At 45.0% G+C, this 13697-nt stretch overlaps 1 protein-coding gene across 1 annotated transcript in view; it reads right to left on the reverse strand.

Moving 5' to 3' along the window:
- Positions 1 to 13697, reverse strand: part of MMP24 (matrix metallopeptidase 24) — a 744834-nt gene that overhangs the window by 128920 nt on the left and 602217 nt on the right. Inside the window, exon 5 of the mRNA XM_069652218.1 lies at positions 11531 to 11692. Within this exon, the coding sequence (XP_069508319.1) occupies positions 11531 to 11692 (162 nt within the window). The remainder of the gene's footprint in view (positions 1 to 11530; positions 11693 to 13697) is intronic.

Genomic DNA, 13697 nt, shown 5'->3' on the forward strand with positions numbered 1-13697 from the left:
CCAACACCAGACTTGCTCGAATATCGAGTGCATGTACCCACCACCAGTCTTGATGGGAGTTGTGGGGGTGGCAATAGCTCTCCAAAAGGCTATTGTATGATGGAGAAAGTGTGTGTGCCACACTCCTCCCTCCAGTCCACAGCCAGCTCTTGTTGCCTTCCTCGACATTTACCTATGGCAGCCCTGCACTTCCAAAGGAGACCCACAGTCATGGGGGAATGACTCTGGGTCATCAAAGCCAGCCGTTGATCTAACTTCCCTGTTCTCCAGGCCTCGCTCGAGTGGCCTTTTCGTCAGCTCCTCCACTTCTCCTTCCCTGGAGCACTGTTATGTCACAGAGCGCCACCTCACCAGGGACTCTCAGCCCGTGTTGGTTTCAGCATTCACCAGAGCCCTAGCTTTACCCCAGGCCTTTTGGGGCCTGGCTGACTCTTCACAAAGCTGCCAGCCAAACAGCCATTATGGGCCCACAGCTCTGGGCAGCCCCTACTCAGAATCTGCGACCACTGCGTTAGTCCCGACCTGCACCTCGTTATTTTAGCTACAGGCACTTTTCGTCCCTGGGTGTGTCAACCAGCCTCTGGGGCCTCTATTCCACCATGTCCAATCAGGGGACGCTCTGCACTCTGCTCCATTGTGGAAGTCAAACCACCATTGTTCCTCGCTCATACACTGCACACTTTTTGAGCGGTTCCTGGTTAGACCAGGCCATCTCTCACAGGCCTCCCCACTCCTCCACACCAGGGGCTTAGGTCTCCACTCCCTTACAGTATCAGTCCCTCAGGGCTTTGGTGGCATCCCCAAAACATATATTCAAGCATGGGCTCAAATGACAACTCAAGGCTGAGGGAAAGGACTGGGTCCCATGGAGCATGAAATTAAGGCTGCCATCTTGCCTGCACCCCCTGGTGGTTTCCCCTGGGTTATTTTAACATAGAATTACATAAACTCAGGGTATGCAGAGTCTAATTGAGAAACACCTTCATTTTAGATTCAGTGGTTTAGGAAAAAGTCCAGAATGTTCTCATAACCGAAGGCATTGTCAGATTCAATATCGCTTTTGTTACAGAAGGCACAAGAATCATTCCAACTCTCTGAGCCGGTTCAAAGATGTATATTAAATCAATAATGGGCCTTGGGGCTGTTCCTCTCTATCGTACCTTGATACACACCAGTTCCCGGAACCAGGTGTGCTTAAACGCCAAGTTAGTGGCTATAGAATGTCTACTGTCTAAAAGCTTACTTATACTCAAAATGGTGTCCTAAAAGGCGACTGATTAGGCGCCATCATGGACTTCCTAATTGTCCCTACTCTATCCAACTGTTAGGGAATGTGCCTTGCTGACACCCGGGTTGTGAATAGTCACGTTCACTCTCTCCTTTTCCTTTTTCCAGGACAATGACAGCCCCAGAACGGACAGGGAAGCCCCCTCAGTACCAGGACGGATGACACCAGATAAACTGAAACACAGTTTCAGTTTGCATCACCATGGGTGACACCCATGGTGGAGGAATCAACCGCCCCAAAATCCCACCAACAACCTCACTCCCCCCCCCTTAGTTGCCATCAGGTACCATGTGTCAATTGAATTGTCAAGATACTGACAATCACCACACTAGTTGAGTGGTGGACATTGGCAGGCGGTCTGGCCACAGGAGTAGGTAGGGAGGACCAGTGGGGTTGTGAGGGAGGCTGGTTGAGGTGGGGGACAGATGTGAAAGGTATATTGAATGCAAGATGGGCCCAGATCAGATCAGTGGCACATCAGGCGAGATTACACAAGCCCAGCGCCTCAATTCAGGATAGAGATGCAAACTAACCAATTCCACTAACAATTTCCCCCTCTGCAAACACCTCTCAAACCCCATAACCAAACACACCCACAAACCTACAGCACAACAAACCGCACAAACTTCACTACATTGCAGAAACCCCCCCCCCAAAGAAACAACACACATAGACTTCCATAACAGTACACGTCGACTACCGGCCGCAAACACCCCAGGCCCAGCCAACGGACCCACCGGGCTTAGGCCGCCAACAGCACATCACTGCTCTTTTGCACTTTTCCTGCTTTCTCCCACTAACTCGCCCTCCCTCCCTTTTTCAGAGCCGCCAGTGCGCCAGGGGACCACTCCGGTGGTGATAGTGCGCGGTGCAAATGTCCTTTAACATTAACATTAACAATTCCTGTATATTACTACACTCCTCTGCAATCACCACCCTCATTGGTTCTCTCCTTTCTTTTCTTTTATCCATCTGGTGCCACTCATTCTTTCTAGACCTTCCCTCTACCCTTAAATGTCACTCCTCCATCCACTCTGCACTACTAGTCTCTCCTCCCCACTGATACTCCCTCCTCCACACTACGATTACTTTCTCCTGAACACTATGACTCCCTCCTCCACTCTGTTACTCCCTCCTCACCACTACTACTGCTCCCTCCTCCACACTACTACTCTCTCCTTCACACCACTACTTCCTCCACCATGCCTCTACTCCCCCTCCACGTTTCTACCTTCTCCTTCCTGCTACTACAGCTGTCTTTCACTGCATACCATATACTTCAGCCTCACTACCTACACTATCTAGTCTACACACAATTGCCACACAAAGGCCTATTCAAACAGCAGTAACACTTCCACTTAATAACCTATACCATACCTTTTCTCAGAAATCCTCTCCCTCCACACTCCCCTGCTGGTCTTTTGGTCTTCCACATTTACCTCCTCTCACCACACTTCCTGTGGTTCCACTTTATAGCCCACCCCTTCTGTGGATTGGCTCTCTTTCCTTGGACAATCTGGAGGACCTCTCTTCCCCAACCCGGATGGTTTGAATGCAGAAAACATTACAAAAAGGGGGTTTAGCCTGACCACTTCTTCCACACAGCTTCAGCACAGTAGAAACACAGTGGTGGCCCAGGAAGGGCAATGCACAAGTTTGTTTTTCCGGTGAGGCTGCTGTTTCCCCTTTTTTGTCTGGTGGTCTTGGAGAATTGCCAGTCTCTGTATGTCTTCGCCTTAGCTTCCTGGAGGCACTCCACAGCTTTTGTATATGCGGCGTAGGACCGTGCCTCTTCCCTGCAGCTCGCTCTCTCTCTTCTCCTGCTAATCATTTTTAATTTAATTTAAATTCTTTTACATGCCATTGAAGTTGTATATCTTTGCCTTTATTGGTGGTCATCACAAAAATGTCTTTAAGTGAGGATTTCTCACTGTGGGCACATTTCTTACAATGTTATGTACACATTAAATGGGAACATAAGTGGGATTATCTACCAACCCTTACTTGGCATAATGATACCATGTTCTCCCATATTGATTACATTTTTACTTCCAAATATTTGTTTAAATGTTGTTCCAAACTCAAGCGTGCTATACTACCGTAAGTGATGACAACTGGCTCATGCTTCCTTTTATATGGGGCTGGAGGTTTGTCACTCGTCAGAACATTGAATGATCCTTATTTCCTCTATGTGAATTCATTGTATTAGCTGGCATCCAAGGAAAGTAGATACATTTAATAAAGAAGTTGTGGAATCAACTGGGGTTTTACACAATATGGAGAAAAAAACGATCTGCTGTTCTGGTTACAGCATCTTATTAATGAACCCATTTTGAAAGTGACTAACCTTCATAATGGAAATAAAAAATTTAAGTTTAGCCCCAATAAACATAGGTACGATAACTTAGAACTTCAGAATAAGATTGAACTATGTTGCATCCTTAGGCTATTGATAAAATCAAATAGTAAGGGCTAGCCCAAATCTTAAGGGATTGGAGAGAAGCACTGGTGTTAAAATAGAGCTACAAAAATTGGATTCTCAACCAAAAATCCCAATTCCTCTGTAGATATAGTAAGTCTATGTCCGAAACACTCTTGAGCAAGCAAACTGCTGAATTTTGGTTATTACTGAATAAAGAACTAGGTAGTGTGATGAACCAGGAATGAGACATGGACACAGATGAATCATGGTGTTTGCCATAAACATTTATTAAATGAAAACAGGGTTGTAAAATGTCTCACTGTGCCAAACCCAGGAGGTAGTTCCCTACTGCAACCAAAAACGAAGGGCCTGTCGTGCGTTAAGATGTCCAAAGCAAAAAAGTCCTGTGTCCGAAATCCTATTCTAGTCCTCACACTCTAAAAGTAACTCTAATGTGCTAAGGGAAATGTCTCTTGCAAATATTCAAGTTTAACAACAAGGTGTAAATGCAAAAAAGTTCCAAATGAATAATGTTCACAGTTCCATGGAACCACTCCCATCCCCAGGTTTCTTTCCATGAAAGCAAAAAGGTTCAAAAGAATAACTAAGTTCTTTGTAGCTCAAGAGTATATATAACGCACCCCCTTTTGATGTTGCAACTTATTCCAGGGGAAATGTCTCCCTTCCTCAAGTCCTTCTCACATTCAACGTAATTCAAAAATCCTAAGGGCATGAATCTTCCTTGGGATTCTCTGTCTCACACAATAACAACATCTGGTATACTCCCCTGCCAGGTTCTTTCATAAAGTTCCTTGATAAAATTTGGGTGCGGGTCCCAGACTCGCCAAACCCCTGGTATACTCTCCTGCCCAGTTCCTTTTCACATTCACTGTAGTTCACTTCACCCAATTGGCTTTGCCTGGTAGACTCTCCTGCAGGACTTTCCTTGTGTAGGACACTTCACCCACTTGGCATTGCCTGGTATACTCTCCTGCCAGGACTTTCGTTCAACATTTATTTCATTTCAGTCTTTTCTGCCACACTGTTTTATTTTATAGTGTGGCTACGGGTCCCAGACCCTTTTACATGGACTTCCATGGACTTTCACACTGTTTTTTAGGGTATAGTCAAATGTCTCAGGAACCCTGTTCTCTTGCTCAGGCCTTCCCCAGCTTTTATACTGTGTTTCTTTTTGTACACGGTACACCCTTCAATGTACCCCGGCAGCCCCGTCGCCCTCAGCGGGCTCACTGGTTCTCAGCAGTGACTTTGGGGTCCATTGCATCTCTCCTGTTGGTCTGCGGCTTGCCATCGTGTCTACGGAGCGCTTCGGTTGCTCGCCGGCTTCCACCATGCCTATTGCTCCCCTTGGCAGCTTCTCCTCTTCTCAGCATCTCAGTGATCTGTGAACTTCTCTGTGCGACATTCTCCGGCCTCCCATGACTAGGCAGGACTGCCTGCTTCTTCAGGTTGCTCCGACCCGCGTTGGAAGCAGAGAATCTCCTGCGCCCCCAGCGGCCGCACTCCTGGCCTCTCTCCTTGTCTGTTTTACCATAGCTGGTTAAGAAGATGAACTCCATGCTCTTTTTCCCGGCATGATTTTAAACCATGTCAGGCCAATTGCCTTCTTCCAGCTACTAGACTGCTGGTGTTGGTTCAAATTAGGAGTAATCACCATTGCTCCTTGCCTCTTCCTCGCCTCAGTTCTTGTTCCTTTATTGATTTTCTGATATTAAGGAATATTGTCAGAAAGATGGTCAAGTTTTTGAAGGGTATGATAGCAGTATGCCATTACGGCATGAGGGATGGAGGGAATATGGCTAAAAGGGAAAGGAGGATATTGTGCTTCACCTAATGAGGTCATGTCATTCGCCAGAGGGTCGCCTCCCCCATTTGATCCTTCCCAAATAGCCACCCCCAGTGTCAGGATCAGGTAGTGACTGCCGTCTCCTGGCCACATGAGGAGAGGCTATCATCACAGTAGCCAATTGTATCTGCAGTCCAAACCCATACTAGAGGATTTTTGGGTCCAACATTATGAAAATCTCTATTTTAGATTAAAAAAAACAATCCACTAATAACTATAAATATCGATATATGTGAATGGACCTTACATTTTGCGTGTGATGCGGTGGAACTTTAAATTACTAATTCCGTGAACTGAACTCTCCTGCCCTGGGCCCCGATGGTCTGACCAATCACACCATGAAAAGCGTGGTTGAAATGCAGGCAGAGATTTGTTCACACAAGTAACTTCTACAAGATCCTTCCCTGTAACTTGGTGCATTGCACATATTGCCATGGGGAACTCCCTATAAACAATGAATCATCTGCCTACATTGGAGTAAGAAACACTGACATGACCTTTATGTGTTTCACTCAAGGTAATGCTGGGAACACTGCAAAAAATGAAACAACCTCTAGTTTTGTGTCCTGGCTCTATCTGGTTTTTGACCTCTGATTATCCCTGATGATGCCTATTTTCCTTCTGTGTTCCCTGAAGCGTTTGGGCATGATGCACAATATTAAAAAAAATAAATAATAATAATAATAAAATGTGTTTGGGTCAAGGTAATGCAGAACTTTCCACATGCTTGATAATCTGCGGTGAACAATACGCCCCTTTTGAATATTGGAGCAAGAATATAGGGCCAACAAACCTTGAATGGAGGAGGAGAAACCAAATGCCGAGGCGAGCCTCAGACCTGGCAACATTGGTGAGAGGCAGAGTTGCGCAGACCAGCATAGCCAGCGGCAGTGCAGAAGGAAACAGATACCCAAGTTAGACGCCATCCACCAGACAAGGAAGCATTCGGGGCCTGAGAGGCAGAGGCCGCTCAAAGCGAACCCGACCTGGAGGTGCAACCACGTACAGGACGTGGTGGGCCCAGAGCCTGCAAACAGACGCTGAGTCCATGGACGAAGGAGGACTGGGTCCTCTGCTCTCAAGCCGAGAGCCAACCAAACAGGGAGAGTGGGCTGAGACGAGCGGAACGTAAAGACCGCTGGTATCCAGTGCGGAAGAGCTGCGAGCCATGAAGAATGCTGCCGTTGCTTATGAGACTGACCCTCACTGGAGCCAGCACCGCAACAAGGCAGGTGCGGGGGTTGCCCAGGTTGGAGGATGGGGAAAGGAAGAAAGAACAAACAGGGAAGTGGGAAGGACTAGCCTAGCCACATCCAAAGGTCATAAGGACCAGAGAAGAGAGAGAGTACAAGACAAGTAGAAGGGTTATGAGAGTAAGGACACCCAAGCAGCATAAACCTCCCGAAGGGTCACAGGGACCCACGAAAACTAAGAGAGCCCGACGGAGGGAGGGGCCACAGGTACCGTAAAGAACTAAGTGAGATATTGGGTCAGGAGAACCCTAAGGAGCCACAGGGGCATGCTAAGCAGAGAGAAAAGCAGATATCACAGGAGCACAGAGACACCTAACAGTTGGTCGAAGTGGGGAGAGAATGACTTAGTTGGTGTAAAGGGATCAGGCAGATATCCCTCCACCTAGAGACATTTGGACATTTTGTTTTTCCCGGGAACTTGAGACATTTTTTTTTAACTTTGGGGAACTTTGAGGAACTTTGAGGAACTGTTGATAGACCGACAAGAACTGTTTTCTTTGAGTAGAACTGTTATTTTCTTCTAACCATTGGCTCCAGACCCAGGAGGTATTCCTGGGACAACCAGAGATATCTTTGTGAAGAATTAAGAGTGCAGGGCACTCAACCTATTTTCATTTACGTTTTGCTAAGTGGTAGGGCCAGTTTAGTGGCTAGGTTTGGACCGAGGACTATTATTTTTATTTTGAATATAGACAATCATTTTAGTTTAGTGTTGTTAGGAAGAGAACTGCCTTTTAGCAGTAGGGCCTCTGAGGCATTTTTCCTTTAATTCAAATAAAACTACATTCAAATGTGTCCCCTGGTCCTAGTTCTTTTTCTCACTTGCTGAAGTTTGCAGCAAGATGACAATATTGTGATGTACGAAGACCTAATTTAATTTATCAACCTTGCTCACGCAAAGAGTACGAGCTAGGTTTGCACTGTATAAAACAAAAGTACAAAGACAAAATATGGCATCAATATTTACGTAAGCATGATAGTTATAACTGATGTAAGGAAGACCCGATAGTGTGAAAGCCATTTGCCCATTTCAGGCAGAGAACCATTTGAGCAGCATTCATGCTTTACCATTGAACTCAGGGCCAACTGAAGCAAGTGTTCTACTCATAGTTTGCCTGTGAGCTGCATGCTTAATATCAGAGCACAAGCTCCATGCATACCTTGGACCCCCCAAACAAGCAATGTTCCCAGATGTGAGATGTAGACATACTATGGGTCTCATTATGAGGTTTGCTGTGTGGAGATGTGATAGGAATGCAGTGGTAAGGAACTACAAGATTGGGGGTAGGGTTCAGATTTACCTCCAGCAAAAAGCAGCAGAATTACTGCTGGTGATAGTTCCACCAGAAACATCATGGAGTCCTAAAATGGGGATTTACACTGCCATGCCACCACTTGTAATCCTATGGTAAACCCACAGGGCCATTGGTGATAATAGTAATCACAGGGCCAGGCACGTCCAGAATGCTTCACTTATTGTGGCCAGGCAATTAGGCCTGGAGACTCACACCTGCAACCTGTTAAACGGCTGCATGTGTATAAAAGGTGGAGTCGGAGAGAACAAAGAGAGACCAGAAGGGAGGCCTGCCAAACAAACATCACCTAACGGTCACTTCACAGCGCTAGTAAATACAGACAGAACATTACACAAAAGGAATGATAAATGAGGGGAGTTCGAGTTCTTTGAGACCAGGTGCCATGTGAATACCATTATGAAGAGCTCATTCTTTCACAATTTCGGAAACCGCAGATGTGTGGTCCTGACATCAGACTGGGCTTGAGAGCATTCCCTGGACACCCAATGACCTGTTGCTATGTTTAAGGCATTGCAACGGTTGTCGATGCACCAAGTTAGAGCTGGCTGACCCCAGGGTTCTAGTTAGGAAGGAGGGACAGAACGAGGTTCTGGAGATATTCTGCACCTGGACACACAACTCCAATAGTCATTGTGGATGATGCAATGCATTTTCAACCTAATTCTGGCCTCCGCTGGTAGCTAATCGAAGGCACTTAGGGATGATATTAGGTGGACATGTTTCCGGGGATTTAAACATTATCTGGCTGTCTGGGTTTGGATTCTCTGCAGTCTGTCTGTAGGTTTCTTGGGCAGAGTGGTGTAGATGATGTTAGTTATAGATAGCCAGGACGAGGTCTGATCATCGCTCTGTTTGATATCCCATGACACTTGGAGTATGGAAGAGGTAGGATTTCTCAGAGCAAGCAACCTAATGGATTTGACCTCTCAGTTAATCTGGCAGGGGCAAAACAAAGGCCTGCAACAATAACGACCTTCATATTCTTAACTCACTTGATTATGCCAGAGTGTTTCCCTACTTGAAAAATTCACTTGAAAGGGATTCATTTGGGAACGCCAATCCCAGCAAGAGGGTCTCGGTATTCCAACCATTTAGACAAAGGCATCTCACTGTCATGCTTTGATACACATACTCTCGACAGTTGAACATACTGATCAAGCTCTCGAGGTCGTTTTCTTGCTGGAAGAAGATCTGCATGTCATCAGGACATGTTTGAAAGAGAACCTAATTTGCCCAAGAATCTGAACGAGTGGGTGTATCTATTATGCAGAAGGGGAAAGGGATGATCCTTGGGGTTCTCTCCAAGGTAAATGGCAAGATGAAGAGGTTCCTGAGTCAATACAATCTTCATTGCTCTGGTTGTAGTGAGAGTAGGATATCCATTCAGTGTTATGGTGGATATCCCTGCTGACCCCTTAAGCCATTTGTGAAGAATGGAGTGGCCTGCATTGCTCTAAGCCGCAGTAAGTTATCGACATATCAAGATGGCCCCCTACTCTTTGTCTAGGAGACCTTCTCCAATGAGTGCTACAGTGGACTCAGCACTCCACATAGGTCTGAAAGCAATCATCCAGAAGGCAGTTTTGTTCAAAAGTCTTGCATATGTCTCGTAGCTTCCTTTTTCTGTGATTGTCCTTGGTTTGGAGATGTAAAATAATCTGTCGAAATCTTTGGGTCAGATGCTGGTTTGGTCAGCAAGGTTGTTGATAATGACATATTTGAGCAGGGCAGGACGGTACCCGATACGAATGGTGTGTAATTCACAGGAGTGATATAAGAATTGATTGTTGGAACTAATGGCTTCAAGCATGATGCTTGGGCATGAATCAGTTGGGATTTGTACGCTTTCGTTTTTTAGGTCCGTATTAGTAACCTCATCCAGGTCCACATGTTTTAGGCGCTGAAGGGTAACCTCAGAGGGTTCAGTGAAATGGGAGGGAATAGTGATTCCCTGAGTTGGTTTAAAATGGTCTCTCAGATATGTGCAATCGTGGATTTGAGTTCTGATTTTGTTTTCCTCCGTTTCAGCAGGGACAGTTTGACGAGACACATTCTTACATTGTAGAGAGCATTTTCTAGTACGCTCACTCAGTCTATGTTGGTTCACATCTACATCACATAACATGATCTGATCAGATATTTGCTGTATTGATAGAATGGCAGAGCGTGTGTTGTGAGAGAAGACAAGTCTAGTGTGTGACCTTCTCTGTGTGTCGGGCCAGACTCTACTCGACAGAAACCGATGGTCTGTGTGTTTTCGACAAGATCAACAGCAGGTTTGCAGTCAGGCTTGCCCACCCAAACCTCAAACCTCCAAAAGTTTGTACCAGGAGTTTGTAGAATTGTAAGAGGTGGCCAGATTACGACTGCTGCAATGAAAGAGCTGTTCAAGTGAACTGTGTAGCCGTAGGAATTGCACTATGGCCGCAAGACCTCCCTTTTTTATTTTCTCTGTTATTGTACATGATTTTGTATCCTGGGGAACGGGTCAATGAGGTGGTGATGCAATTGTCATTGATTATGTTTTAATAAGACATACGGTTGTGCCATTCTCATCTTCAAACTCCATCGAGCTAACAAACAGCACTAGGACAAGTTGAGAATCCCGAGACCCTGTAGTATTTAGCTCCTGACTCTGCTGAATTTGCCAGGGTTGCCTCGTAAATTAAAACTCTTCCTGGCTTCTCCTTCAATTCCTTTTTCTTATCTAGTGTTTCCAGAAGCTTTGCAGGGCAGCAGCCACGAATACATAATATTATCCATCAAATAAGCACGTATGCTTTATTCTTTTTGTACAAGTGCTGTTATCCCTGCAAATTATTTTAAGGGGTATTAATTTCATATTGGATTTTGTTGAGCTATTGCCCGAAGCCCAAAGCGGATGAGAGTGAAAAAAACCTGATAATTGCATAAAAGCGAAAAAACATCTAAATAAAAACGACATTAACATAACTCTCTTCCGTCTTCCTTATCTCGGCAACACATCAAGCCAATACTTCATTAGGATTATGCCTGTGCCATAGTTTTTGAGACTCATACAATCGCTGTGAATTTGAATTAGTCTCAATTTTTCCATAATAAGACATGCAAGTACTTCTCTCATCGAGCTGAACCGCTTGAGCTAATGCAATATCAAAACGAAAATATTAATGAGAACAAAAACTCTGAATTCTGCCCTTGTCTTTTACACAACATGGTTGCATTGAGTATTGCACACATATGTGTATTTTTCGCTATTTATCGTTTCTGCAAAAGATGTTGCATTGCAGTTGGTTGGACTTGTCAAATCAAGTTACACATAGTAGAACACATGTTTGTCTCAGAATGGACATACATCGCAAAATACATCTCTACGGCAACTCTACTTACTGCAGCATTACTTACCATAGATTTTCTGAATTCCTTGAAGGTCATCTTGTGGAAGCTTGAAGTTATTTGTCTCCATGTACTGGTAGAACGGAGCCATGATGGCAGTGGGGTCGTTGGAATGCTCCAATCCGAGTGCGTGCCCAAGTTCATGCACAGCCACCAAGAAGAGGTCATTTCCTGCAACAGAAATCATATGCTCAGAGTTGGAACCCACCTTCATGTTACAAGACTAACAATGCTTCATGCCAGGTAGAATCAGATGCTTGAGTTCGACATGGGACCAAGAGAAACACTTTTCCATCAATGGGAGCAGGATTATGGTCACTCTATGCACATCGCCAAACTGTGGCAAGAGGGAAGGACTAGGACACAGGGTTTTACCTGCTGTGCATCCGGTCTCCGGAAAACATTACCAGAGCGGATCTGACTGGCCACCTCCATCTTATGCTTAAGACGGACCAGAAGAGACCCTACCACTCAAAACAAATCTTGCCAATCGTTCATCTCTCTCTTGAACCCTACTTCTCCCTATTGAGAGCCACCACTTCCCTGCTTCCCTTACCCATCCCCTATGTACACTGTTCTGTAGCCTCGAAGATAGTTTTCCGTTTTATAAATCACATACATACATTCATTCATTCAATGGTGGCATAGAAAGCTTGGCTGCGCATTGTGGTAGAAGAAATCAGCCTAAAAGACATCAAAATAAATCGGGCTATGCAAATGGGTACCAGAAATGTAGAGGGCGCAGCGTAGAGAAAAATTAGATGGGTATTTGATGCACCCTATAGATGACCCCCTTCAAAGCATATACCTTCCCTTTGGTAGTAGGGATCAATTTTGAGTCAACATTTCAAGATTAAAGAAAAGAGCAGCGAGCGAGAAAGCCTTTTTAGAGATATGGGAATGCTTCCAGGTCTGCCCCTTTCTCACCAAATAACACAGCAGAAAATCAAAGGGAAAGCAAGGCAGCAGGTAAAAAAGGGAAATCACTTAAATGGGTAACATCATAATAATAAAAATTATTATAATAACCATTGATAATGTGCACATCACACACTGAATTGTTTGTTGGCACCTACAGAGCTTGTGTAATGACTTGGTAGGACATGGTGGTGTTAAGGTATAGATGATCATATTCTGTCTCTTTTAGAAGATGTACTTATTTCATATTTGGTGCTAGCAGTAAGGCTGTGTGAGGCTGGGAATTGCCAAGTGCCCTTGTGCTTACCATGCTTACTGCAACATTCGATAGCAGTCTGGGCATTCCGTGCACTGAGCGGATTACCTGAACTACAACTTCCAGTTGTTTTGTAGTTCTTTCTGCATTAAAGGATGTCAGGCGCATCAGCGCCGGTGCATCCAAGACAGTTTGTCTCCGGTTCGTGGCTGGTGAGTGCACTCCTAACACTTTGTTGGTTGTTTAAATGTTCTCTCTTGTCTCACTCTTGAGGTGACTTCATATCTAATCATGCCCCATTTTGATCTTGTGGCCTCTAGTCAAAGAAATCGTAGAGCTCGTTTAAGGCTGTTGGCAGAGAAGAATCTGCATGAAAACACTTCCTTGGAATCAACACAACCGATTCCACTTAATCCTTTTGTAAACGAGGGAGATTGGCCCCTCACCGGCCCATAGAGTCAGAACTCGCTCTCGAATACTTTAAGACAAGATAGCTGCACCTTGAGGTGGATGGGGGTGCAGGTTTACTACTCCAACACCAATCAATAAGGACAACTCAATGGTTTGGCAAAGGGGAGTCTGTTTAATGACAAGTACAAGAAACAGGGATACATGGAGATCAGCAATGATGCGATGGTCCGTCTCGCTTCAACTCCCAACAATCTTCATTCAACAACAATAGTTATAGTCAAAATTTGTTATCAAAGACGTGTAACACTCATACATTTGTCATGCAATTCTGGTTGGAAAAGGTAACTTATGTATAGGTGCTTTATCTCTATATGGTAATGGAGTGTGAGGATTGGTTAACTCTTATCAGGGGGCGTCTATGCCCTTCCCTCTAACATTACTCATATAGACGTCACTAAAAGTACGATGTCCCATTGGTTCTACTAACTATAGGACCTTAGATTATTTGGCCCACTGTGATTGGGCTGGCTACAACCCTAAGCATACATCTCCACTTTAATTAGAAGCCTGCAGAATGGTCAGCCAGATGCA

This window comes from Ambystoma mexicanum, chromosome 3p (genome assembly GCF_040938575.1).
Source record: "Ambystoma mexicanum isolate Mex_15411 chromosome 3p, UKY_AmexF1_1, whole genome shotgun sequence".
NCBI classification, from domain to species: domain Eukaryota; kingdom Metazoa; phylum Chordata; class Amphibia; order Caudata; family Ambystomatidae; genus Ambystoma; species Ambystoma mexicanum.